At 41.7% G+C, this 26,121-nt stretch overlaps 1 protein-coding gene across 7 annotated transcripts in view; it reads left to right on the forward strand.

Moving 5' to 3' along the window:
• The window catches only part of LOC309569543 (ryanodine receptor 3), a 1,308,933-nt gene that overhangs the window by 146,347 nt on the left and 1,136,465 nt on the right, over positions 1–26,121 (forward strand). For all 7 annotated transcript variants that reach the window (XM_082275412.1, XM_082275411.1, XM_082275414.1 and 4 more), the window contains exon 2: positions 16,232–16,351. In XM_082275412.1, coding sequence (XP_082131538.1) covers positions 16,232–16,351 — 120 coding nt within the window. The remainder of the gene's footprint in view (positions 1–16,231; positions 16,352–26,121) is intronic.

Raw genomic sequence — 26,121 nt, forward strand, 5'->3', positions numbered from 1 at the left:
TTCAGAATCTCCTTTTCCTTGCATAAGAGACTTCACCTCATTGGCTAGTTTCTGGGAATGAGACTGTAATTCTGCCACACAGGCTTCTTTCTTCTTTAGCTGCTGCTGGACACGTTGGACTTCATCTTTCCAACTTTCACAGTCCGTACGCAATTCATCTACCACATTGCTCAAAGTGGTGAGCTCATACACAGTACTCAGTAATGTAGCCTCTCTCTCACTTTTCTCCTTGTCGCTGAGAGACAATGTCGTTTTCAGAGTGACATTCTGTTCCTGCGCCTCCTGCAGGTCTATTTTTGTAGCTTCCAAAGACTGAAGACTTTTTTCCAGCTGATTACGCAACTCCAACATATCACACATACTTTGCTTCTGCAACGTCTGAATTTCAATTTACTTTTCCATGAGGATGGTATCTTTCTCCATTATAGTCTCTCCACATTTTTGTAACTCGGAAAAAAGAAGAGCAGTGGATTCTTCCCACTGTAACACCTGAGCCTGCAAGTTTCTATGCTCCATCCTAAGCAACTCCAGGGCTCGTTCCTTTTCTTCCATTTTCCGTTTCAAGGCATCCAACTCAGCCCTGCACACATACTCGGTTTCCTCCAAACCGATTACCTCCATTGGCTGCTGGCGTCTCTGTTTCCAGCCTGCCATGCTCTCTTGGTGAGCCTTTTGTTGAGCTGCAAAGCTCCGCTGAAAATCCGCATTTGCCTGCTGTTGAGCTGCATTTGCCTCAGTGTTGCTAGGGACAACAACCTCTCTTTTTAGCAGACTCCGTTCAGGCATGGATGGGGCTCGTTCAGGCGTTAACATCCCCTCCATCCATAGAATTCGGTCTCTAATTTCAGCTATCTTTGCATCTTTTAGGCGTTTTGACCGCCCCATCTTCAATTACTCCACAATAAATTTTTCACAGTCCAGCAAAAAAATTTGAAACCACTGTCTCTTTACAGCAAGTAGCTTTTCTCTCTCTTGAAGGATCTCCTTTCCTGCAGAGAGACCACTGTCTCTTTAAAACAAGTATTTTTTCCTCTTTCAGGATCTTCTCTCCTGCACACATAGATTGTGCAATCTCATGCACCAGACAAAGTTCATAGAACATATGCACTTCTTTGCAGGGATCTCTGCTTCTGCCCACTGCATACCTCCACCATATGTGGGAGATTAGCTCGGTGGCGGGTATGGATGACCTCTTGAGGGGGTTTGTTACGCAGGGAGATAACCGAGAAGTGGTTGCAAACAGTTTGGTTTATTCGTGCAATTTTCTTCACCAGACTGCAAGCGTCAAAACATCAAAATAAAATAAAACACAAAATAAATCCTTGCCACTGTGGGCGGCTACCTTCTCACATACAGGAACCTACCTACGGAGTCTGTCTCCAACCTACTGTTGGGCAAACTTTGCTGATCCTACAGAAGACACTCAATAGACCATTTATTTTCTCTTCTCACAGCACATGTTCATTGGACTTTCCTTTCACATAGAAAACATTCCTTTGTTTGTCTCTTCACACTCTTCACATAGCAACCATTCCTTTGCTTGTCTCTTCACATAGCAAACAGTGCATTTATTTATTTCCACATAGAAAAAGTCCAAGACCTCACCTTGAGTAGTCTTCACACTTGTTACCCTCCTCAGCGCACATCGCTTCAGGAGGTCTTCCCCATGCTCACACAGCTTTCAGGGGGCACACATCTGACTGTCCTCCTCTCCCCATGCCCACACAGCGTCAGGAGGCAGCAATCAATAGACTTCCTTTGGACAAATTATAGAGGCCTTAACTTCCTCATTCCGAACAGCTGAAGGCCTTTCAACTTCCTTAAGCCAGTTCTGGCTACCTTTGCAGCCGACACCCTATAGTAATTGGTGAATTTTCTAAACCCAAGCAGAAGTGTATCTCCTGTCTGTGACAACATCCACAGATTTACCTGACTTCCTGTCACAATACATACATAAATATTTTAACTTATTTATATTTTTTTATTATATTATAATTTATGATTTTGTGTTTCAAACTTTATCATACCCGAGATGTCATAAAGAAGAACGCACAGTAAAAAAAAAAAAATGTAAATAGTTGGTTTGGGCTGCTCATTCTCAAGAATTACATGCAAAATAATGGTACCGCTTTCAGCATCTAAAATCCGAAAGAATCATACCGCCAGGGAGGTTAAGACTGGGAGTCTGTAATATTTTCCCTTTCCCTTATTGGGAGTATCTCACCAAAAATTAAATTTTTGTTGCAGAGGATGCTTGAAATCTGACTTGTATCTTAGGCAGACTTTGAATTTGAATTGTGAAGACTTTGATTTGGAAGTAAGCCTTTTTTTTGGACATGCAGAGCAAAGTAAAGGGTTACTTAGTCCCTCCTCCTCAATATGTACATAATTGTGCTTCTGCACCTCTCCTTTCAGGCAGTCAAAACAGAGGAAAGAAAGCCCACTCTACAAACTGACTTTTCTGAGCTAACAGCACAATGACTCCTTGCTGCAATAAATTAATTTTCTAGGAATTATTTACCTTTTCATTCACCCGGTGATCCTGGTAGTGACACATTTCTTTCCTTGGGTGATAACACTGTCTGTACCTATGAAGAAATAAAATTGTCACCCTAAGCTTCTGTTCTGATTTGGACTACAAACACCTCGCCATCACCTCATGCCCATTACATTGGGAGGAGGGGTTGTGCAGTTTATGGACAATAGCTTGAAAAGCTGATAAAATGATTTGAGGTTCCAGCCCAGTACACAGAAAATTATGATCCTTGATTTTGTTTGTACTTGAAGAAAATGCTCTTTGCCTGAAAAGTTGTCATTTATTGCAGCTTAGATGTGATGGCATTTGCATTCCTAAAATATATTTTTAAGTGTCCCTATTATTTTGACCTATACATGCAAAGGAAAGAATTGTTTAAGTAAAATTTTAACCAAACATCACAAAGTTGCTAGACTTTTATAAATTGTTTACCTGTTTGCCTAAAAGGAATAACCTTTTATATTCCTGATTGCCACTGTTGGGCCTGCAGCCAAGGAGTTTTTTGCCACCTCCTGCTCCTGTAATTGGATTATCTGAGCTTTACCAATTTATAAAGTCCTCCTTGTGCCTTTCTCCATCTTTCTGAACACCTCCCTATTCAGTTCCCAGTTCCTGAAACATAATAGGATGTTGTGCAGCATAATATTAAGGTTACAGTATTGGCACTTTTACTATGACAGTTCATGTGATAAAAGGCCAATTCCAGGCATTTGTTTGTTCTTACCTGCTGAAGTAAAATATACTCACCCAAGTCCCGCTGTCCAGGTTAATTTTTATCTCTGAGATGGCCTTTACTGAATGTGCAAATGCAGATTGCCTGCTTCTAAGAAATCTGCCGCAACAACATTTGAGCATTGTCTATAGACCTTTCCTAAAAAGGTTATCTTCTTTTATGCACACATTTTGGGCAGTTTCAGTAAAAAAAAAAGGCCATAATCAAACATATAAAGATCTTTAGAATGCTTAAAAATATTGGTAGTAATTTCTGGTTTTGATGGGCAGTAAAAAGAAGAAAATGAGCTCCGTCTGTTCCCAAAAATTGTGTGTATTTTTTTAAATAATATATTTAAGCCATTTCATTTGGTATTGTCTAGCACTGAATACAATAACATATATTTGTTTGCAGTTGCAAGTTTGGAAATCTATGTTATTCAGTACTTTCCCCATATTCTCTCTATTATGGGTAACTTAGATCCATTGTGGAATAAGCTCTAAGAGGTTCCCGAAGCACACTATATTTGGCTTGGCTTGTATATATTTTTTCCTCCTTGAGAGGAACAGAACAAACTGAAACAGTAATTACTTGCCAATATAAGAGAATGTAGGCTGCGAGTAAATCAGGGAATACATTGAGCATATTTTTTTTTTAAAATACTCCTATTAAGGGCACTGTAGTAATTACTTGTAATTACTATGCTTCTCAGAATCCTGTGGTCACTGTAGCATGCATTTTTGTGTTCCATTCTATATACATAAATGAGAAACTTAAAGAAACTTAAAGTAGAACTGTACTTATTTGGGAGCCCCAAAGCTCTTGCTATAATGTGTATATACATCATTCTTGCACATTATGGTGTGCTCTCCTGAGGAGTTGCTCCCTGTCATCACTCTGTCACCATCTTTTCTAAGGCCTGGTACCTTCTCCCTTCTCCATTGGTTTGCCATAGATGATGATGTAACTTACACACGTGGGGATAGGAATTGCTTCATCTCAGAACTTTTCTTTTCAAGATGCAGGGATTGTTCACTGATCTACAGTTGCACAGCAGTCAGTGTACACCTAGAAGAAAAATCAGGTAGGGAAAAAAGGTTTATGGCAGAAAAGACATGCAGGGCTGTTGAAACTATTTAAACATAGACAATCTATGTGCTTGTGAAGATGACACGTATCTATCACTGTATTATTAAGGATTGCAGAGGTTGCTGTTAACACTGACTCTGTACCCCGTGACATTTCCAGTCAAGAACAGCTGACTCTGATGTACAGAAGGAGATGTTAGAATCATTGTCACTAGTCACAGATGTGCTTTACAGGCTGTCCAATAAGGAAGATTTGTTTAGCTGTCTTAGCAGTGTAGATTTATTGTCCTCAGAACTTCTGGTCATTCTGTCAAGCACTGAAATGTATCCTATATGCTTAGCTCAATTCTCAGAGTGTCTCTTCAGCTTAAAGCGGAGTTCCAGGCACAGAAATGATTTTTTGCTGAACATACCCCCGGGACAGTCAGGGCTAGCACATTCCACAATGGCTAGCCTCTGATCTGTCCCGGTTCGCACTTACCTTTTAGAAGAAATACTTACTTAGAAAATTTCTTCCACAGCGTTTCCATCTCTGTTGTGGGCAGCTGAAGCCGGCGCGGTCCTCTTCTCTGTCTTCTTCCGCATCTTCGTGTCCCAGAATGCACTGCACCGGCCCCTCTCGTCACTTCCGGTGTGGCGCCGCATTCCTAAACAGCTTCTGGGCATGCCCAGAAGCTGTTTAGCAGGGGAATGCGGCGTCGCCCGCAAATGACGAGCGGGGCCGGTGCCGTCGCATTGATTCCTGGGAGCTATGACATTTAGCTCCCAGGAATCATCGCGAGGCAGGAAGTGACGGGGTGAGCCTCGGCGCTGGAGGAGGAAGCAGTTATAGGTGAGTATTTACGATCTTCAATAAAAAGGTGAGTAAACAAAAAAAATAAAAATAACTATCCAATTCCTTTTCAGGTGAGCTCTGTGCCCGGAACTCCGCTTTAAAGCTGTTTGTAGTTGTTTTTTTTTTTTTTTTAAACATAGTTTTTAAACATAAAATATTTTGGTACTCATTATTATAGCTACTACAATCTTGTTTTTGTTTTTCAATTTTTGTTTCTTTCTTTTTCCTGACTACTATAATTAACTGTGGCAGTGGAAGGGTGGGAATGCTTAGAATTTACACCAAGTTTCTGAGATCTTAGATGCTAAAAAAGACTGGTGAGCTACTGCAGACAGAGCAAATAGCTGGACAATTAATGTTTAAAGGTAATACCCTGCACTGTAACTCCCTCATTTCCTGACATGTTCTGTCCACAGCACTGAACTATGTAAGTGTACTAACTAAGATAACAGCTCTTCTCTCTAGACATCATTTTTGTTAAGATCAATGACAGTAGGTAGGTCACTATGGGGTCCCATTGAAATTTACTGGGGGACTCCATTATCTTTAGCTACCCCCCTGGTTCTAGTATATTGTAAGTCTATCACAAACTTGGGAAATTCATACTGACTATATGATGAAATGAAATATATAAGAAGGGGTTACCACAAATGTAAACTTCATGTTAAAATATGAATTAGATCCATAGTTATGCACATCCCAACATTTCTAATACATATCAAGTTTTCCTCCATTCCTCCCACCTCTTGAGCCTCCTCTGTGGTCAAAGAAGCCATCAGTCAATACAAAGGATAATTGGGAGAGGGGGGTACAAACTTGTACTTTTATGGAAAACGTTAATCTTTACATATTGGTTAAAGTGGCATTTACCCAAAACCAAAAATGTAATATATTGTGGCTTACCTATCAATTAATTAATTGTGTACAATGTGACTCTAGCCTTACTAATAGTTTTAAATGTGGGCTTGTTTTTATGCATAACTGTGTAAGCAAAACTGTGGGCACTATCTTGTGTGGACTGAATGAAAAATCATTTGCACAGAGCAGGTAAGTATAATATGCTTGTTATTAACCCCTTGGCGCTGGCTGCTGTCGGCCGTTTAAGGGCTTTGCTATGACGGGAGATGGGGGTCTTGGCCATGTGACCGCCGTGATTGGCTGTCATGGCGGTCACATGATCAAAAAAGTCCTGATCGCAAAAGGCGATCGTGAACTTTCCGTAAGCCACTGGTCACTGTGCCAGGAGTACGCTCTTGGCACAGCACTGTCGGTGCTTATGCATGCAAATATGTGGCCGCTCGTCGTCAAGGCCCAGCTGCCGAGAGGACACTTATTTGCATGTGCTTAGTGCCAAATGGTTAAACAAAAAAACACTTTAACTCTCTGGATAAGCATGTAATACGTTTCTGACACACTGACATTCACATGCTGAAAATACTAAGGTGTGCTTTAACACACAAAGTTTTATTTAACACAAATTTGTTCAGTGAAAGTAAATTTTGTGTGAGATCAAAGTGTGATGAAAATCCATTGATCCTGCCATCTTATAATTTAAAGTTTAACTCCATTTTTGTTAACAAAAAAACATTCCCGCTGGGTAAGCTATGTACAGTGCATTGCTTGGATTTTAACAAACATTACATCAGAGTCCTGCCTTTGTTTCACTATATACAGATTTCTGAATGTGAGGTCCGGCACTCATAACCACCAGGTGTACTTTCAGCGTTCTAGTGAGCTACAGAGGAGCTCCTGTCTGGAGAAAATTTTAAAGTTAGCAGCTATAAATACTGTAGCTGCTGACTTTTAATATAAGGACACATACCTGCCCAGGGATCCAGCAAAGTTGGCACTCTAAACTGATTCTTAAATTGGCTTCTGGTGCAGGCGTCTGCATTATAAGTAAGGGAAATCGGCAGTGAAGCCTTCAGGCTTCACAGCCAGTTTCCTACTGCCCACAGAATGATGCAATAAAGAGTATAACAGTAGGCCTTGGGTGCACCAACAACGTCCGTCTTGAGGGGAAGAATGCGGACAGGCTGATCTGCACCAAAAGGGGGGAGGCTTCCAGGAAGGATGGCATGTCCCTGCTTTTTCCCTACTTGTCTGGAACCTCTCCCTGCAACTAATTACTGTCCCTGACATGTGGGTGACTTGTGGAAAATTCACTGATCACTAATGCAATGCTTTGCAGGCTCCTGCCAGAAAAGTAGATAAATAGACTGAGTCTTTAAATTACCCAAACACAAAAATATGCTACATGGTAAGAACTTGGAAAGGTTTTGGTGTATTTAGAAAAGGCGTTGTTAAATCCCACAGTAAATGCTGTTAGGGGAATATCTCCTAGGAATGTAAAGTTATCTGCAGTTCTGGGAGGCTAGCTTGTGGGGATGGGTCATATATAAGGATGTTTTTAGGACCTGAAGATTTGCTGTTGGTAGTGGTGTGCAGCTCTCTGGTCCTAAACTGGAGCTACTATGTAAAATAAATTTTTGGCTGGGCTGCATAGTTTGTATGTGGCCTTTCCCTAAGCTCAGTTGGGTTGTAAATGTTTCACTGTCGCCAGTAGATATCACTGACACTACAAGTCATAGTATGTGATTGTACAACTAGAATGAGTTATAAATACTTATATTTCTTCTGGCCAGCCCACTAGGAGGTTCATGGCCACTGGTGCATGCTGGAAGAGAATATAAATATTTGGGGTGGACCATGTGCTTGCTCTCTTGCTTAAGTCTGAGGCCTGCGGAGGGGCTTCTGGAGTGAGCTCTGTGCTTAGGCCCAGAAGCCTATCTGGGGCCTACATATACTTGGTTCTGAAGCTGTCCTTCCCAGTGGAGGAGGTCTAGTTGAAAAGATCCAGGGGAGGCCCCTTGCTGGTGAGAGCCAGGATGAAGGCTGGTCTCTCATGAGAGCCTGGTGACCCACTTGGAGGATGCACCAGAATTTGAAAACAGGCTTTCAGTATTGCCAGGTCAGCTTAAAGGTTCTGACACTGTGAAGCTGTACTTTGTTCTGGATCTGAGGAGTCTCTAAATTATCTACTGTGTTATCTGAGACCCCTAACCCTCTTTCTTTCTACTTCCTTTTAAGTTCAACATTAAAACTCTGAAAATGCCAAAAGTGACTAGCACCCAATTTCTGTTCAAAACTCCCCATTATAGCCATGGACTTTAGGGTACCAGGGGGGTGCTACAGGTGCGTTCCTACAATTTTCTATCTGAAAAGTGTTGACTCTTATTGAGTCTTTAGGTTAAAAGCCTTGGAAAATATAATTTCCTTTACTATTATTCCAACAATATACATAGGAGTGGGATTTTTTTTAAGTGGGAATTAATACTTTTTTTTAAAACACACCAGTGAATTCATATTTAAAAACATTTGTGTTGCCTATTCTCCCCACAGTCTTCCATTTTAGCATGTTGTTTGCTATTGTTCCATTTTAACAGGAAACATCTGAAAAGAAAACACTTATCCAGGTTTTTAGCCCGTGAGCATGTTTTGATAACAATAACTACAAGCCATGAAAAGGACAAATTCTGTGGATAAAAAAATGATCTCTGATCATAAAGGGCAGTACAGTATGAAACGTTTTAGTATGGCATGTGATTAGTAGCATATTTTGAAATCTAATTGGAGACATGATAGATAAGCTGACAGAACAAACCTGCAGGGCCAGTGGTGTGTAAGAACAAGTCTTGCCTGCAGGCATACCTAACATGACAGAAGCTGGATGTAATACTGCACCATTGTTTATTAAAATAGCGGTTCTGTTTTGCAGTGACAATATATTGTGTGTGACAAGCAAGCTCCATTCTATTTAGATATGCATTTATTTTTTAGGCAGTAGGAGAGTTAAACTACCAAGACTATCAAGCTACCTAGCTGCAACAATATGGCGTAGTCGTCTGTCTTGATATGGAGTCAGAATTAACAATCAGTGTAACTACCTACTTGAAATATGGTTACTTGGAGATTTCCCTCCCTGCAACTCATGCATTATTCAAAGCACATTCACCACTGAAAGATGCAGTAGAAACTGCATGATCATTTCATGTGACAGAGACATTTCAAATTGTTCTCTAACCTCAGCAACATATTTTCTTGTTGAGCTCTAAAACTGAACACTTTTGATTTTTTAACATTTGCATTCAATTTGTAAATTCATAAAAATACATCTCAAAAACATAATACATTATGAATATAATTTTTACTGAATATGGTCCCTCCTTCTGTTCTAATTTACACTTGTGTCATTATTCCTAGTTTCCTTGATTTTACTGTAGCATGTTTGATTCCTTGTAAAGCCATATGGCAGTCTCTCTGCTTTCTTAGGTTCTATAGTGACACACAGTACAATGCAGTTCTTGCAGAACAGAATTTGGTTTATTTAAAATGTATGGATTGTCATTTTGTTCAAAATAAACTGTCCACAAGTTAGACTGATTTTAAAAAGCTTATTATTTGATTTAAGTTGTAATAGAAAGAATAAAAAAAATTGCTAATTAAATTGTTACCGCCCGGTAATTCCGCATTCTCGCTGTGATGACGCAGCTCCAGAAAGAGCTGGTTCCTCAACGTTAATCATTTGCAGTGACATATGTAATCTGAACTGTGCAATAACTCTTATTATTGAGAGGATTTTGTATTTTTAGTTGATGTTTTGATATCGGTATAGTATTGATATGTTCCCTATATTTGTCCGAGGACTTTGTTATGCTGTCATTATACCCAATCGGTTATTGTGTGTACTTTTTGTTTTTAATATTGAATGTATCTTTTTGACACAAAAGAAATCATTAAAAAAAAAAAGAATGCTTAAAAAAAATATTAATTGTTAATATGAACAGATTATAAATCATTGTCTGAAAAGAGAAGTTTATTTGGCTAAACAAGGCAAAGGTTGGGTTAGACATAAATTACATAATATGAAAGCATTCAAATAAAATGGTTGGTGGTACAGCCAGGTTTATGCAAGTAAAGTTTAAACTGCTTATTTTTGCCTTCCCTCCTTACTCCCTTACCTTCTCATTAACAGACTAATGAAATTAATTAAAGTGGATGTAAACCCCTGGCCACATATATTTGTAGTGTTTACCTATCTCTCTCCAAAGTTCTAACTCCTGTGACTTTCTGCTGATCCAATCCTCTGTTATCAGCATGATAACTTCTGAGCTCTCTGACACAGGAGATAAAAGCAGCTGAAAATTTGTGTAGGGGAATGAACTTAGAGACAGACAAGCAGAGAGCTTGTCTATTCACAGCACAGCTCTGCAGGTTTCTTCATTCCTCTGCCTATGTGGAGTGTGTGTGTGTGTGCCTTTCCTCCAATCAGCTCACACACAGTGTATGCCTAAACTCCCCTCCCACTGCTGAAACAGGAAGACAAATTTGTAACACGATCTGCACTTTCTATAGAATTTAGTAGGCTGAAGATTGCAGATAGACAAATTTAAAACTTATTTAGGGAGATTAGTCTCATTTCTGTGTATCATCTGAGGCTGTTCACTTCACTGGGTATATGTGAGGATTTACATCCACTTTAGATAAAACCTTTCCTTTTTACTGCATACCTTATTTAAGACCCAGAGACATCATGACTGGTGGTAGGGGGCCATGTATGGCTTTCTGTAAACCTAAAGTAGTAAGTTCCACATATGACCCTGAGCTTTTTTGATTGAAAGGACTGAAATCAAATGGCTAAAAGGGGTGGGTGCTAGATGATTTTGGATGTCCTCCAGGCAGGAAATTATCTTTGCTCTATCTGACTTGCTGCAGATTCTAGTGGGCACTGTGAGAGTCTCTGAGCGTGCAGTAAAATCAGTAAGAGTAAGACATTTAAGTACAGGAGAATAGCCTTTTTTTACAGTGCAAGTTGGAAGGTAAGGCTGGAGTTAAGCTTTAATATATTTTTCAAGCTGGATCTGCCATTTGTAAAAAAGAATCCAGTCCATGGACATTTACTTCTTTACTTTTACCCATTAATGTAAATGGGTCAAGGATATATAAACTACAGAAGCTTGCCGCAGCTCCCAAGAATACAAGCTGAATAGATGTATGTCAAACATCAGTTCAGTCAGACTGGCTCACTATTAACACTTGTGAGTTTCAGCTTCCCACTACTCTAAATCTAGCTTAAAAAGTCTGAAATCCCAATCAATCTGACTCACATAGGTTTTTGGAAAAACAAACCTCCATTCAATTTATTCTGTCTTTTGGATAGCTTTTCCATTATGGATTTGTAAAATCTGACTAGACTGGAATATTTGGAATGCTGTCTGTTTTGGACATGTAGTATACAGTCCCATTTGAAATTTAACCCAAAAAATGAATTATGTCTGAATGAAAATAACACATTCCATTTACTGGGAATATCATTGTAGCTTCTCTTCTGAAATGGTCCCTGCTAAGCTGGCTGAAGTTCAATCAGTGTGCAGCCATCCCTGCTCAACAGAAGTTGATTGATTGATTGCTGTCAAAGGAACATGTTAGCAAATTTTCCTTCGATCAGCTTCTGCAGACCGGAGCGGCTTCAGGATAGGTAAGTATCTTTTTTGTAGCACTGCCTCCTTGAGGACAGCTGGATTTCACACTTACGGGTTCCCCTGGGTTACCAATAGCAACTTTGACATTCACAGTCTGTCACTTTACTTCTGGGCTCAGTCAATAATCCGTCCAGGGGTATGTAGTTGTTTTGTATTTTATTTGATAAATTAGGGATGGGAGAAGGGAATAGTGGGATACTCCAAACTAACTATGCACAATTGGTTCAGGACTCCTATCTAGAGGTACAGCCATGCTGTTAAATCACCCTGCCACTATGGGTGAATTTAGATTAAGTCTCTTTCCTTCTGATAAGATGACTTGGTGAACTTAGCAATTATCTTCAGGACATTCTCACTAGCATCCTCTTTCCTTCACTGCTGACACTCGTCCACTGGCTATCCTACACTTGGGGTGGCCCCCCTCAGGTCAGGCCCCTTGACATGATACCCTGTACTCACGATACTGTTTTTCCAGGGTCTCCCCCTCGCTCAGCTCCCTGGGAACACTAAGTTCAGCTCCATTCCTCTGGCCCTCAGAACAACCTCCTGAGGCCACGTGCCACTGCTACAGAGGGGGAGGCAGCTGCCACCCTCCCTCCAGGACTCTGCTCTCCAGCCAAAGACCTCACAGTACATGTGCTCCTGGCTTTAATACAGTATCCCCGAATGCACCAAGGCGACCTGCCTCTGCCAATCACCAGGACTGTACCAAAGCCTATGCATCCATTTGTCAGGTTTCCTCCCACTGTCCAACATGCCTCCCTATTGGACCAGTGTAAAACACACCTCTAGACATAATGAATCACATACTGAGCACAATAAGCAGACCTAACTAACAGATCCTGGCTGCTCTCTAATAGACAGACAGAGCCAAAAGCGATACTCTCTCACTAGCACCTACCTAGGAGGGTGCTACATTTTCTTTCACAGGGTAGACAGAATAGTCTTAGAATGAGGTTGGGAGTAGGTTTAGCCTTAGTTAGATTTTGACTGAACTTTCACTTTAACTTTTTTTCATCCTTTGTTGTATAACAGCAATGGTACTCTTCTGCAGCTTTTTTTGCAGCCATCTCACGGCTGCACACATACAATACAACCCTGAAATTGCTGCACATCATTTCATTTCTCAGGGTGGGTTTCCTGATGCTGACTACAACGTACCATACCTGCACACCACCATGACTGCTTGTTGTCTTTAATTGAAGAACATGTAACAGGGTGACAATGCAGGAGAATAATTGGGAGATGAGGACAAAGTGTTGACAGTAGCATACCAGGTATTATTTAATAAAAGCCTCAGATTCTAGAATATTAAAAATTATTTTGGAATTACTTTAACAAACGAAAACCTGTATGAGGTCTTAGTGATTTGTTTTACGTCTACTTTAAGTTGTCACAAAGCTGGATGTCAGCTTTCTTTCATGGTTTTCTGAAGAGCTCTCAGCTTCCTAAAGTTAGTGGTGTAGATGAGCTGCAAAAATAAAAGTGCTGTGTCTACACTCCATGCTGTATCAGGTGTGGCTGCTAGAGTGACATCCTCTGACATATGGCCTAGCCATAATTTTAGTAGTGCATCTTTAGCAAAGTCCAGAATGTATATTAACCATCATAAGATGATACAAAGGCAACTGTTTGAATATGCAACTAATGTGTTCAGCAAACACATGACAGCAGATGTTGACATGTCTATTTTGGACATCTGAGTAAGTGTCAGTAAGGAATGCTTGCACACTCCCAGTCTGAAGGAAGCAAAAGTATGACAGGAATCTATTTTCCATGTCACTACTATACTGAGATTGATGTTCTTTTTATTTTTTAATTCAAGAGAAGAAGGAAATTAAACAAACCATTCAGCCCAACTGATTGATATCAGTGTACACATGGTCCATACACATTTAAAGCAGTAATTCTTGTATAAAAGGAATCCTGGTATAATAAGGATGTATGTAGGCTACTATTTCTGACCTCTCCTTCTAAAATAATAAATGATTTCCTGGTTGTCATACTGATGCTTTGGTTTCAAAACTTTGAAGTCAGTTACATGGAACACAGGTAAAAGGATTGTTTCAAATTGTCTCTCATTAACTGTATGCGACCCAATACAGCTTAGTGTGCCACTCAGGCTTTCTAAAACGGGGTGTAAATCCTGAAGCATCCACCACTGGGACTGCTGGCACAGGATGGAGTTTGTCCCAGCTCCTGCAATAGCTCAAGTCAGAAGGGAATCCCTGCAGCCGTACATCTGTGTTGTCCCTGGAATAGATGTAAGAGTGGCAATCTCAGCCTGGACTCCGGCCAGGCCACACCCCAAATGTGTTTCACTCCGCCCCCTGCAGGGATACCCCTTTCATTAACTCTATGCTTGTTCTGAGTGTGTGACTCAGGAGTACAGAAGTGAAACACAGCCAGGCAACTAGTCTTTTCAAAAGAAAGTGAGCAGTGGCAGCCCCATATTTTGCCCAAAGGGAATATTCTTTAACTACTATTCTAAGCATTCAGATTTGTCTGTTTGTATATATATTACATACAATTTACTAAAATGGGTTTGTGTTTACCTACGCATGTTTTTCAGTTAGGCATTCAAGCTAACTGTTTAGATTGCTGTGCGTAGCAGATGTTTAAAGTGTTACTAAACCCACAACAGTAAAATCAGTCTGTATATGCAGTAAAGCATGCTTGGTATACTCACTGTGAAACCTAAGGGGTTAATCTTCTGCATTGTGTATAAAGGCTGTGTGATCCTATCTTTCTGATTCTTCCACGGACTCCAATCCATCTCCTGATAGAACAGAGCATTAGGGGACAAGGTTAGTTTAGTGTATATTGCTAGAGAGTTTTTATAGAACAATAAGGGGGGAAATTAAAACTTCTACAAGCTTTAACCAGACACTGATACAAGTCACAAGACTGCTATATACTGCTGATGAGTAAAGGTATTTAGCAATTTATATTTACTAAAACTATTGCATTTCCATGTTCTGTGTAAGGTGGGAGACCAGATATAGTGAATGCAAGGTCCTGGGTTTAGTAATAATTTACCTTATGAATGCATTAATAACTAGTGACTTAACAATGAAAGGCACAGTGCAACATTAAAGTAATACTAAAGACTGTTTTTTTTTTGTCCTTTAAAAATAACAAAAATATTATACTTACCTGTTCTATGCAGTTGGTTTTGCACCGAGCAGCCCAGATCCTCCTCTTCTTGGGTCCCTCGCCAGCTCTCCTGGCCTCTCCCTCCTGTCGTATGCCCCCAAAGCAAGCAGCTTGCTATGGGGGCACCTGAGCCAAGCCGCAGCTCTGTGTGTCCATTCAGACACGGAGTTGCAGTTGGGCCCCACTCCCTCTCTCTCCTGATTGGCTAACTGACTTTGATTGACATTAGTGGGAGCCAATGGTACTGCTTCTGTGTCTCAACCAATCAGGAGGGAGAGTCCCGGATGGCCAAGGAACTCGTGTACATTGCTGGATCGAGATGGGTAAGTATTGGGGGGGGGCTATGTGGGGGTGCTGCACACTGAAAGTTTTTTTTTATCTTAATGCATAGAATGCCCATATGCTTGTTATAGAAAATAGATTCCAAACTATCATAACCTCACATATGTGAAAGTGAGGTACCTATAGATATAAGATCACATATTCTCAGTGCCTGCAGTGGATTATTCAGTTATTTCTTAGTAAGAATCCAGCAGGGAGGATATGGGTACAGTAGCCCTGTAGAAAGATGAGTGAGATAATGTGAGTGCCAAGTATGTGTAGAAATGTGTGTCTGTGTTATGTGGTTTTGTGAACTGCAGACCTGCTAGTACATTATCAACCCCATCGTACAATAATAAATTCCTGACAAGGCCTGTTAACTGTTCCTTGGCCAAAATACAGTCAGGATGTTCTGGATTGATTATTAATTATTTGTCAATCAATAAAGAAACATTTATATAACATAACTAAGGCAGTGTTTATGATGTCAGTATCAATTTGTCCAGTTTTCATTCCTAATCACATAATTATAGTTTGTAATCCTCCATTTTAGCAAAACATATTTAAGCCAAACGTTTTATTTTTCATTTTGGATGGAGAGAGGAGTGGTTAAAACCAATATCTTTTTTTTTTTTTTGCTGTCTGTATCCCTTTGAGGAGATTTTTCTTTACTTACCGCCTTAAGACGTAACCGGAAGTGTTAATAGATCTCTCCACAGGACAAGATATCCTCCCTTAGACAGTTGATATTGGAACAAGCATCCTGTCTTTTCCATTTTGTGAACCTCCACCAATAGGAACACAGGCAGAAATAAAAATCTGTCAGAGGTTATAGAATCTTCCCTACTGTATCTAACATGAAAAATAAACATGTGTTGATTGAACACATAAGATTTACTTTCTTATTTACAATAGTTTGGGGGAAAAATTTTGGCCTTTCAACAGTATCACATTACTTCAGTCACTGTAACTACCTCCTGTAAATAATCTGCTATCCCTACCTTTTATGATTTTACAGCCTTTACTTTTTATTTTTTTTAGGATGATGAAGTTGTCCTTCAGTGCATTGCGACCATCTATAAGGAACAGAGGAAATTTTGTTTGGCAGCTGAGGGACTTGGGAATCGACTTTGCTTCTTGGAGCCAACATCAGAAGCCAAAGTAAGAAAAATAAATTATCAGTAATATTGTTCTTTTCTAACAAATACAAAATATTAAAACTACATAATCTATAATGTGCCATGGACCCACATACACATCAAATTATTTTTCCTAAAAATGTGAACTTTCCAAACAATGTAGAATTTGAAGATATACTGACCATGCAAAATACATAGCCAAGATGATAAAGAGGTTGCATTGGGGATTTGGACAAATAAATGCTTGATATGTAAATTTTTCACTCATCATACTATGGTGTCCATTTATTAAACTAAGATAGCCACAATAGTGACTACTGCAGCTTATCTGCACTGTGCAGCAGTTAAATAAGCTGCAATGAGAAGTGGGAATGGTTTTCTTTGCTTCCAATTACAGCTCAGTGAAAAATTGACAGTGGAATCAATACAAACAGCCTTTTCTAGTAGGTGCGATGTAAGCATACTACATGACGTTTGTGGAAATTATTTCACTCTGCTTTTCCACCTGAGAGGTGACGAAAGCAAGGAGAGAAGAGGAAACCAGCTATGAAGAAGAAAAGGAATTATGTCCACTGCTCGGCAGCCCCTGTAAAATGTAGAGCAGGTTGTATATACAGTACTGTATATACAGTTTGTGTGTATATATATATATATATATATATATATATATATATATATATAAATATATATATATATATACAGTATGTACACACATCTATATATATATATATATATATATATATATATATATATATAAATATATATTTTTTTACAGTGTATATATGTATATATATATATACATATATATATATATATAAAAATAACCACAGAGGATAGCGCACACATACAGAAGGAGTGACTTTCAAATATTACAGTGCTACTGAGACCTGATTAAAATTAGTAAAAATGGGGATTTGGTCACACTATATGGCCCTATCGTGCTTAAGCCCACCACTGCGACAAAGTACACCATTATCCGTGGGTCCTACACTATCCATAAAATGAAGGATAAATCCCACCTCTCTTAACCATGGGAGATACTTACTCTTTACATGGGAGAAATGTGCTACAGAAAACAAAGCTTAAACTACACTATAAATAGACTCCTCCTATATCTGCTTACTAGTGGACACTGATAACGAAGTACTGGTGTGGGAGAGTGGGGTGTTCCACCCAAGGAGTCTCGTCAGGACTCAATGTGTAACAAACAGACTAAGGATTTAGTGCTCCTCTAAAGACCAATATGCATAAATAACCACAGAGGATAGCGCACACATACAAAAGGAGTACCAGATCAGACTCCTGGGGTGGAGCACCCCACTCTCCCACACCAGTTCTTCGTTATCAGTGTCCACTAGTAAGCAGTAGGTCTCAGTAGCCTTGTAATACTTGAATGCTACTCCTTTTGTATGTGTGCACTATCCTCTGTGGTTATATATATGCATATTGGTCTTTATAGCATCACCAGCTTTAGAAATGCATGTTTAGGGTGTACCCCCCCCCCAATCCTTTGTGTGTATATATATATATATATATATATATATACACACACACACACACACTATTGTATATACTGGGTCATGCCTCATGCCAATAGTTGGTGACCTTTAACCGCTAAAAATACCCAAATACTTAGGGGACCCAAGGATATAGTGTAGGTATTTTCCCACACCAGATCCCTGGATGTTTCTGTTAATATATTTAAGTATATATAGGTTATTAACTGATGGGGACTATGAGAGAGACCATTCATAAATACTGTAATTGTGCTTTTATTTATATCATGATTTTTATTTATGAATTTATTCGGTTACAGGTGTCACAGAAGATGTTTTGATAAAAAAATAAATAAAAAAATTAGGTCTTTTATCATAGGTCTTTTATTCATTTTAATTTTATTTTCTTACTCTCATTTTGTCCATTTTTATAGTTTATTTTTCAAACAAGAATATTTGAGCCTGTGATCTTGTGAGACCATTCATCACATATTTAATTCCTTTCCCTTCTCAGTCAGAGAATGGAAGTACAAATGGTAATAAACAGGTTCTACTCTGAGAGAGCTTTACACATTGAACCGTGATTTGTAAAGCCAGGCCAGATCACACTTTAAATAAAAGCACACCTAGAAACAGAATTTTGGGTTTTGAAAACATAAAGATTTATACTCACCTCGGTGGATGCAGCATTGATCCAGTGCTACAACTGTTCCCCTCTGGCTCTAAGACCAAGAACTGAGCGATCAAACACTGCTGATCTCATCTTCAGGCTAGAGAGAGATGGTGGCTATCAGTCCCTGGCTCTCTGCTCTCTGCTCTGCCCCTCCAGTGCTCATGTGAGCTCTGAGCTGTGGAGGGGGTGGGAGTGATTGCATCAGGCTCTCAGCGGCTCTCTGACAGGCTAAGCCAGCTGCTGTTAGAGGCATCTGGGTGGATACTGATCATATGGCGCTAGCTGATTGCGGTCTTTAAGCTGCTGTCGGCTGAAAACAGGTGACAGGTATGCAGAAAGAACTGTACTTCTGTGATCCCTGAGAGAAGTATAGCCAAAATATCTTTATCTATGCTTATCTTTTAATTTATGTGTATAAATGCACAGAAGTGTTCTATGCTTTCAAAACATGGCACGCTGCAGTGCATAAATGTACTATCCCCAAAGGAATGTTTGGAGTTTTGCTAAAACAAAGGGACAATTGAGAATGAGTCTTGGAAAGCATAGAAACTGTGCTTACATATATTTAATTATTCTATAGATGTATAATTATTATATGCAGCAATCAAATACATGATGTATACTGCAGTGGCATCACTATGGGGGTGCCGTGGGTGCGGTCGCACCGGGTAACACCCACCAGAGGGGTGACACCACTTAAGCCTAAACCTCCCAACCTTCCTGAAATGCCCGCGGCGTGTGCGGGTTGTCTAGGTTACCACACACCGCGGGCAACACTTTGTATGGTAGCCGGGTTGTCTCCCCAGCTGCCTCCAGTCTTCACTTGTCACTGTGTGTGTGTACGGAGTACACTGAAGCCGCCCCTCCTCTTGCTGTGATGTTTTCCTTCCTGTACACACAGGAGGAGGAGGGGGAGGAGGCACACCACGCTGTCAGAATGGCATTCTCTTTCAGCATAGGAGAAACTAGGACAAGGTAAATTGCAGGTAACCCTTGCATTTCTGGCACATTATTACTGGAAGGGATCGTTCATGTTCTTTTTAACTTCAAGAAAATTGAACTTCAACAGTATTTTACGTTTTAGGAGAGTGCTGCTGTAATATGCCATGTACTATGTCTCCAGTCTCTCACAGTCTCTTGTACACTACAGTAGCATGCTCCCAGTCTCCAACAACCCCTGTACTATGTCCGCAGTCTCTGACCATCTCCTGTACTATGTCCGCAGTCTCTGACCATCTCCTGTACTATGTCCGCAGTCTCTGACAGTCTCTTGTATCATGTCTGCAGTTTCTGACAGTCTCTTGTATCATGTCCACAGTCTCTGACAGTCTCTTGTATAATGTCCACAGTCTCTGACAGTCTCTTGTATAATGTCCGCAGTCTCTGACAGTCTCTTGTATCATATCTGTAGTCTCTGACCATCTCTTGTATTATTTCCACAGTCTCTGACCATCTCCTGTATCATGTCTGCAGTCTCTGACCATCTCCTGTATCATGTCTGTAGTCTCTGACCATTTCTTGTATCATGTCTGCAGTCTATGACCAACTCTTGCATCATGTCTGTAGTCTCTGACCATCTCTTGTATCATGTCTGTAGTCTCTGACCATCTCTTGTTGTTACGCTCAGCGCTCCGGGCCCCCTGCTGGCCTCGAAGCGCTCACAGCGCACCGGGACTCTTAGATCTAAAGGACCAGTGCACAGGTGATTGGTACCTGGCCCAGACTGGTTATTAAGGGTTAAGGTTTGTGAAAGGCAGTGCTGACTTAATTAGGCTTCACCTGTGCACTGCTCATTAATACCTTCTCCTCACACAGCTTCCTGCCGGATCTTTGTGCCTTGTGCCTCTGTGAAAGCGTTCCCTTCTGTGTTTGTTTGCTTTGCCTGTTGCCGAATCCTTGCTACCGACATCTCGCCTTTGAACCTCTGCCGCCTGCCCTGACCTCTGCTACGTCCGACTACGCTCTTGCCTACTCCCTGTGTACCACGCCATATCAGCTGCCAGAGAGATCGAGTTGTTACTAGGGGACACGACCTGGTAGTTACCGCCGCAGCAAATCCATCCCGCCTTGCGGCGGGCTCTGGTGAAGACCAGTAACTGCTTAGAACCGATCCTCTAGTACAACCCGCGCCATCGTCTCTCTGGTCCAGAGGATCCACTACCAGTCCTGCCGGTTCGTGACAGTAAGATCCGGCCATGGATCCCGCTGATGTTCTGTTGCCAAGCCTAGCGGACCTCACCACCGTTGTGGCCCAGCAAGGTCAACAGTTGGCTCAGCTGACCGCTATGTTTCAGCAGTTCCTGCCAACTCAGCAACAGCCAGCTCCTCCGTCAGCATCTGCTGCACCTCCCACACAAGCAGTTGCCACCAGGTCCAGAATCCGCTTGTCTCTGCCGGACAAGTACGACGGAGATCCTAAATTATGCCGAGGGTTCCTGTCTCAGTGCTCTCTTCACCTCGAGCTACTCTCTGGAGAGAGACGTCACAGAATTCGTCCAATCCTGTGTGATCTGCGCTCGTGACAAAACTCCTCGTCAGAAACCTGCGGGTCTTCTTCTGCCTCTTCCTGTTCCTGAGACCCCTTGGTCGCACATCGCCATGGACTTTATCACTGATCTTCCCTCCTCCCATGGTAAGACGGTCATCTGGGTCGTGGTGGACCGATTTTCAAAGATGGCTCACTTTGTGTCCCTGCCTGGTCTCCCGTCCGCGCCTCAGTTGGCCAAACAGTTTTTTCTACACATCTTCCGCCTCCACGGCCTTCCCAGACACATCGTCTCGGACCGTGGGGTGCAGTTTGTTTCCAGATTTTGGAGGGCTCTCTGTGGTCAGCTCGGAGTCAAGTTGGACTTTTCTTCCTCGTATCACCCTCAGTCCAATGGCCAAGTGGAACGGGTGAACCAGATTCTGGGAGATTATCTACGCCATTTTGTGTCCTCCCGTCAAGATGATTGGTCGGATTTACTCCCTTGGGCAGAGTTTTCTTACAATTTCAAGCAATCTTCTGCATCCAATAAATCCCCATTTTTTGTGGTCTATGGTCGTCATCCTCTGCCACCTCTGCCTCGGACCTCTGCTCCCTCTTCTGTACCAGCTGTAGAGGACCTCCTTCAGGACTTCTCTTCTATTTGGCGAGAGACCCACTCAGCCCTCCTCAAGGCCTCGGCCCGTATGAAGTTCCAGGCCGATAAAAGTCGCAGAGCTCCTCCGGAATTCAGTCCCGGTGACAAAGTGTGGCTCTCCTCGAAATTCATCAGATTTAAGGTCCCAAGTTACAAGTTGGGCCCTCGTTACTTGGGTCCCTTTAAAATCAAGAGCCGCATTAACCAGGTGTCCTACCAGCTCCATCTTCCACCCTCGCTCCGAATCCATAACTCTTTCCATGTCTCCCTTCTCAAACCTGCTATCTTTAACCGCTTCTCTCCTAAACTTCTTTCTCCCACCCCTGTCGCTGGTACCTCTGATATTTTTTTGGTCAAAGAAGTCCTGGGGAAAAGATTTTTTTTGGTCGATTGGGAGGGCTGCGGCCCTGAGGAGAGATCTTGGGAGCCGGAGGAGAACATCCTGGACCGCAGCCTCATCCGCAAGTTCTTGGGTTCCAAAAAGAGGGGGAGACCAAAGGGGGGGGGGTACTGTTACGCTCAGCGCTCCGGGCCCCCTGCTGGCCTCGCAGCGCTCACAGCGCACCGGGACTCTTAGATCTAAAGGACCAGTGCACAGGTGATTGGTACCTGGCCCAGACTGGTTATTAAGGGTTAAGGTTTGTGAAAGGCAGTGCTGACTTAATTAGGCTTCACCTGTGCACTGCTCATTAATACCTTCTCCTCACACAGCTTCCTGCCGGATCTTTGTGCCTTGTGCCTCTGTGAAAGCGTTCCCTTCTGTGTTTGTTTGCTTTGCCTGTTGCCGAATCCTTGCTACCGACATCTCGCCTTTGAACCTCTGCCGCCTGCCCTGACCTCTGCTACGTCCGACTACGCTCTTGCCTACTCCCTGTGTACCACGCCATATCAGCTGCCAGAGAGATCGAGTTGTTACTAGGGGACATGACCTGGTAGTTACCGCCGCAGCAAATCCATCCCGCCTTGCGGCGGGCTCTGGTGAAGACCAGTAACTGCTTAGAACCGGTCCTCTAGTACAACCCGCGCCATCGTCTCTCTGGTCCAGAGGATCCACTACCAGTCCTGCCGGTTCGTGACACTTGTATTATTTTCACAGTCTCTGACCATCTCCTGTATCATGTCTGTAGTCTCTGACCATCTCTTGTATTATTTCCACAGTCTCTGACCATCTCCTGTATCATGTCTGTAGTCTCTGACCATCTCTTGTATCATGTCTGCAGTCTCTGACCATCTCTTGTATCATGTCTGTAGTCTCTGACCATCTATTGTATCATGTCTGTAGTCTCTGACCATCTCTTGTATTATTTCCACAGTCTCTGACCATCTCCTGTATCATGTCTGTAGTCTCTGACCATCTCTTGTATTATTTCCACAGTCGCTGATCATCTCCTGTATCATGTCTGTAGTCTCTGACCATCTCTTGTATCATGTCTGCAGTCTCTGACCATCTCTTGTATCATGTCTGTAGTCTCCGACCATCTCCTGTATCATGTCTGTAGTCTCTGACCATCTCTTGTATGTGGGAGGAATTTTGCCCTTTCCTTACCCCTACACTGTGAGTTACACACCCCTGTCTCCTGCACTCTTTTTGTTTTGTACTCCTGATTTTTTTTTTTATACATTACACACTCCTAGGCCCTGCGTTCTGTGCATTATGTACTCCTGGACCATGCTCTCTGTGTGTATCATGTACTCCTAAACCTGGCACTGGCTACAGCCCTCTGTGCATTACATTCATCTCAATCTTGAACCCATTGCATTACACACCCTGGACCCCTGCAGCCTGTGCTATGTATCCTAAATCAGTCAGTGGCTGCAGCACTTCCCAACCCCTGTGCTCTGCTTTACACACTCTTGCACTATATGCACAATACTGTACATTATATACTTCTCACCAAAGTCTTCATTGTCTCAACAGTTGCTGGTTGCTATGCAGCCGCTGACTATTTTATTGAATTTATTCTTTAAGGTAAGCTCAGACAAAGCAATCAAAGCATATTTTATAGGTACAAGGAAGCCTGGGTTTTGTTTAAACATATCCCTTAAGCCCCTCCCACAATTTACTGTGACCTAGCATTCCGCAGGTCTTTTCACTCCTCCAGTGTCCCTCATTCTGAAGTTCAAAAGTTGGGAGGTATGATTAAGCGGTGACGGCAGGTTCTTTTCCTTGCTCCGTCCACCAGAGAACAGGTAGCGAGCTGCGGGCTGTCAGTTTATCTTCCCCACTTCCCCCCCCTCTTTTCTCCTGTCAGCAGTGCAGGAGAAGAGAGAGCGGCTCTCATCTGATTGCTGCCCAGCTTACTGCCGGTCTGTTTTTCTTCCCATTGGCCACTGCGGAGGGCCAATCAGAAGAGACTAGGGGGCATCATGGGACATGTAGTCCCGGAAGATTGGCGGCCCCATTTGTAGTCCACAGGGAGCAGATCACAGCCCCCAGCATGCACTCTGCTGGGGGGGGAGAGATTGAGGACTGGGAACCTGGGAAAAAGCTGATGGAGTGAGTGCTACACCATAAAGTGAGGACTGTGCTGGGGGAAGTCAGAGAGAGCCACACTGCCCAGCACCACCAGAGAGAGGGCCACACTGCCCAGCACCACCAGAGAGAGGGCCATGCTGCTGCCCAGCACCACCAGAGAGAGAAAGACTGTGTCACTGCCAGGGTACAGACGGGCTACACTACTGACCAAAGTCAGCCTTGTTAACCCAGAGGGAGCAAACGTCTAACCGGAGGGATCACTGCTGCATTTTTGCTGGGTCTGGCAGGATGGCCTGTCAGCCATTATCCATTACTGCTCCTAGGGACTGAGCCATTAGGAAGTGCCTAACCTGCTACCCTATAGGCCTTATTGACCGTTGCAACCTGCTACAAAAAACTCCAATGCTGAGCTGCTGCCCGGCCCGAATATAGGGGGGTGACACCATGTTTTACCGTACCAGGTGACACCAACCCTAGTGACGCCACTGGTATACTGTACATAACTAACAAAGACTTATTACAAACAAGCCTGCTAATGCATGGAGGAGAATCTTCATAGGGGAAAACAGGGTTAAGAGCAGATCACATTGTTTATTTATAAAACATATTCTCTTAACAAAGGAGATTGGTTAGAAAAATGGGGGCGACGTTATAGTGCAGTGCTGATATTCCCATGTCATGAGTCAGTTTGGTGAAACTGTTGTACAAACATACAAATATTTCATAGTGTAAGAAGATAAAGGATTTTGGTACACCCTAGTAAATGTGAATTGTGATATATCACTTATAGTCTGTAGTGAAAGGAACTTTTAATATATTTTTAGTATGGCAATGTTTTATGTCATTAAAGTTAAACCTACATTTCTGTCACTGTAAATTACATTCTGATTCAGGCAGAATGCAGTTGTCACATCCTCTTGAGCTGGACATTACGAGTGGGAAGTTTTGAAGGGGCAGATGACAGCCACATTTGACATCACTTTCAAAATGTTTGAAAGAAATGTTTGTGTTGTCTAAAGTAACCAATCAGATTCTTCTTTTCAGTTTCATAGTGTAGATTATAAATATGAATAACTGATTTGTTTTATCAGTATAACCAAAAGTTGAACTTTCCCTTATTTTGTTAAAGAAAGGTGACTCTGCAGAGCATGTGAAATTAGCAGATTGCAGAGTCATTGTAATCATTGTGGGTGTGGCAAATTACTGGACTAGTATAGAAAAACTAGGTCTCATTCAAAAACTGGTGAAGGCAAAAAAGTGGAAAACTTGCCTTTAGTGACCAGTCAGATATTTTCATTACAGAAACTAAAATATGATCAAGTTCTCTTTTGTGAATTATATTTTTTCTACAGATTTATAAATATTCTATAATATGTTAACTATCTTGAGCATCTTAGTTTTTATTTGAATAATACATTATTTTTGTTTATTTGAATCTTGTATAACACCTTTTTTTCTAGATCCTTTGAGCAGGATTGTGGAGAGTATGTAACTAGAACTACTAAATGTGGGCAGCAATAATCAAAATGATCATGGCTACAAATAATAACCGTTGCCCAGTACATAATGTATTAGGTGTGTTTAAAGAGTCAGGCCCTCAAAACTGAGAATTACGTTTTTAGTAGGTGCTGGTGGGTTAAACCACCTGACAGTTTCATGCAACTCCTGTGGACTTAACATAAGTCCATGGGGGGGGGGGGGGGGGGGGGGCACAAAGATAGGTATGGACACTCAGAACTCAGAACTCCTAGGTAGACAGGAGTTGAGAATCATGGCAGGAATTGCTTTCCAGGGAAGTGTCTAATTCCTATAAGAAGCTAGGTGTTGACTCAGCCTACTAGACTTAGCCTGTATATAACATATCTTCCTATGGTTGATTGATCCTTTAAATAGACGATTGTCTTGTTTCCTGCAGATACTCTATGCAAAGAAGTTTAGCAAGAAAATTATTTATGTATTGAAACGACTTTTTTATATTGGAACAATTTATATGCAGACCTGTGTAGGAGCAGGTTTTCAAATGTT

Source organism: Pelophylax lessonae (genome assembly GCF_965119305.1).
Source record: "Pelophylax lessonae genome assembly, chromosome: 13".
In the NCBI taxonomy this organism is placed as follows: domain Eukaryota; kingdom Metazoa; phylum Chordata; class Amphibia; order Anura; family Ranidae; genus Pelophylax; species Pelophylax lessonae.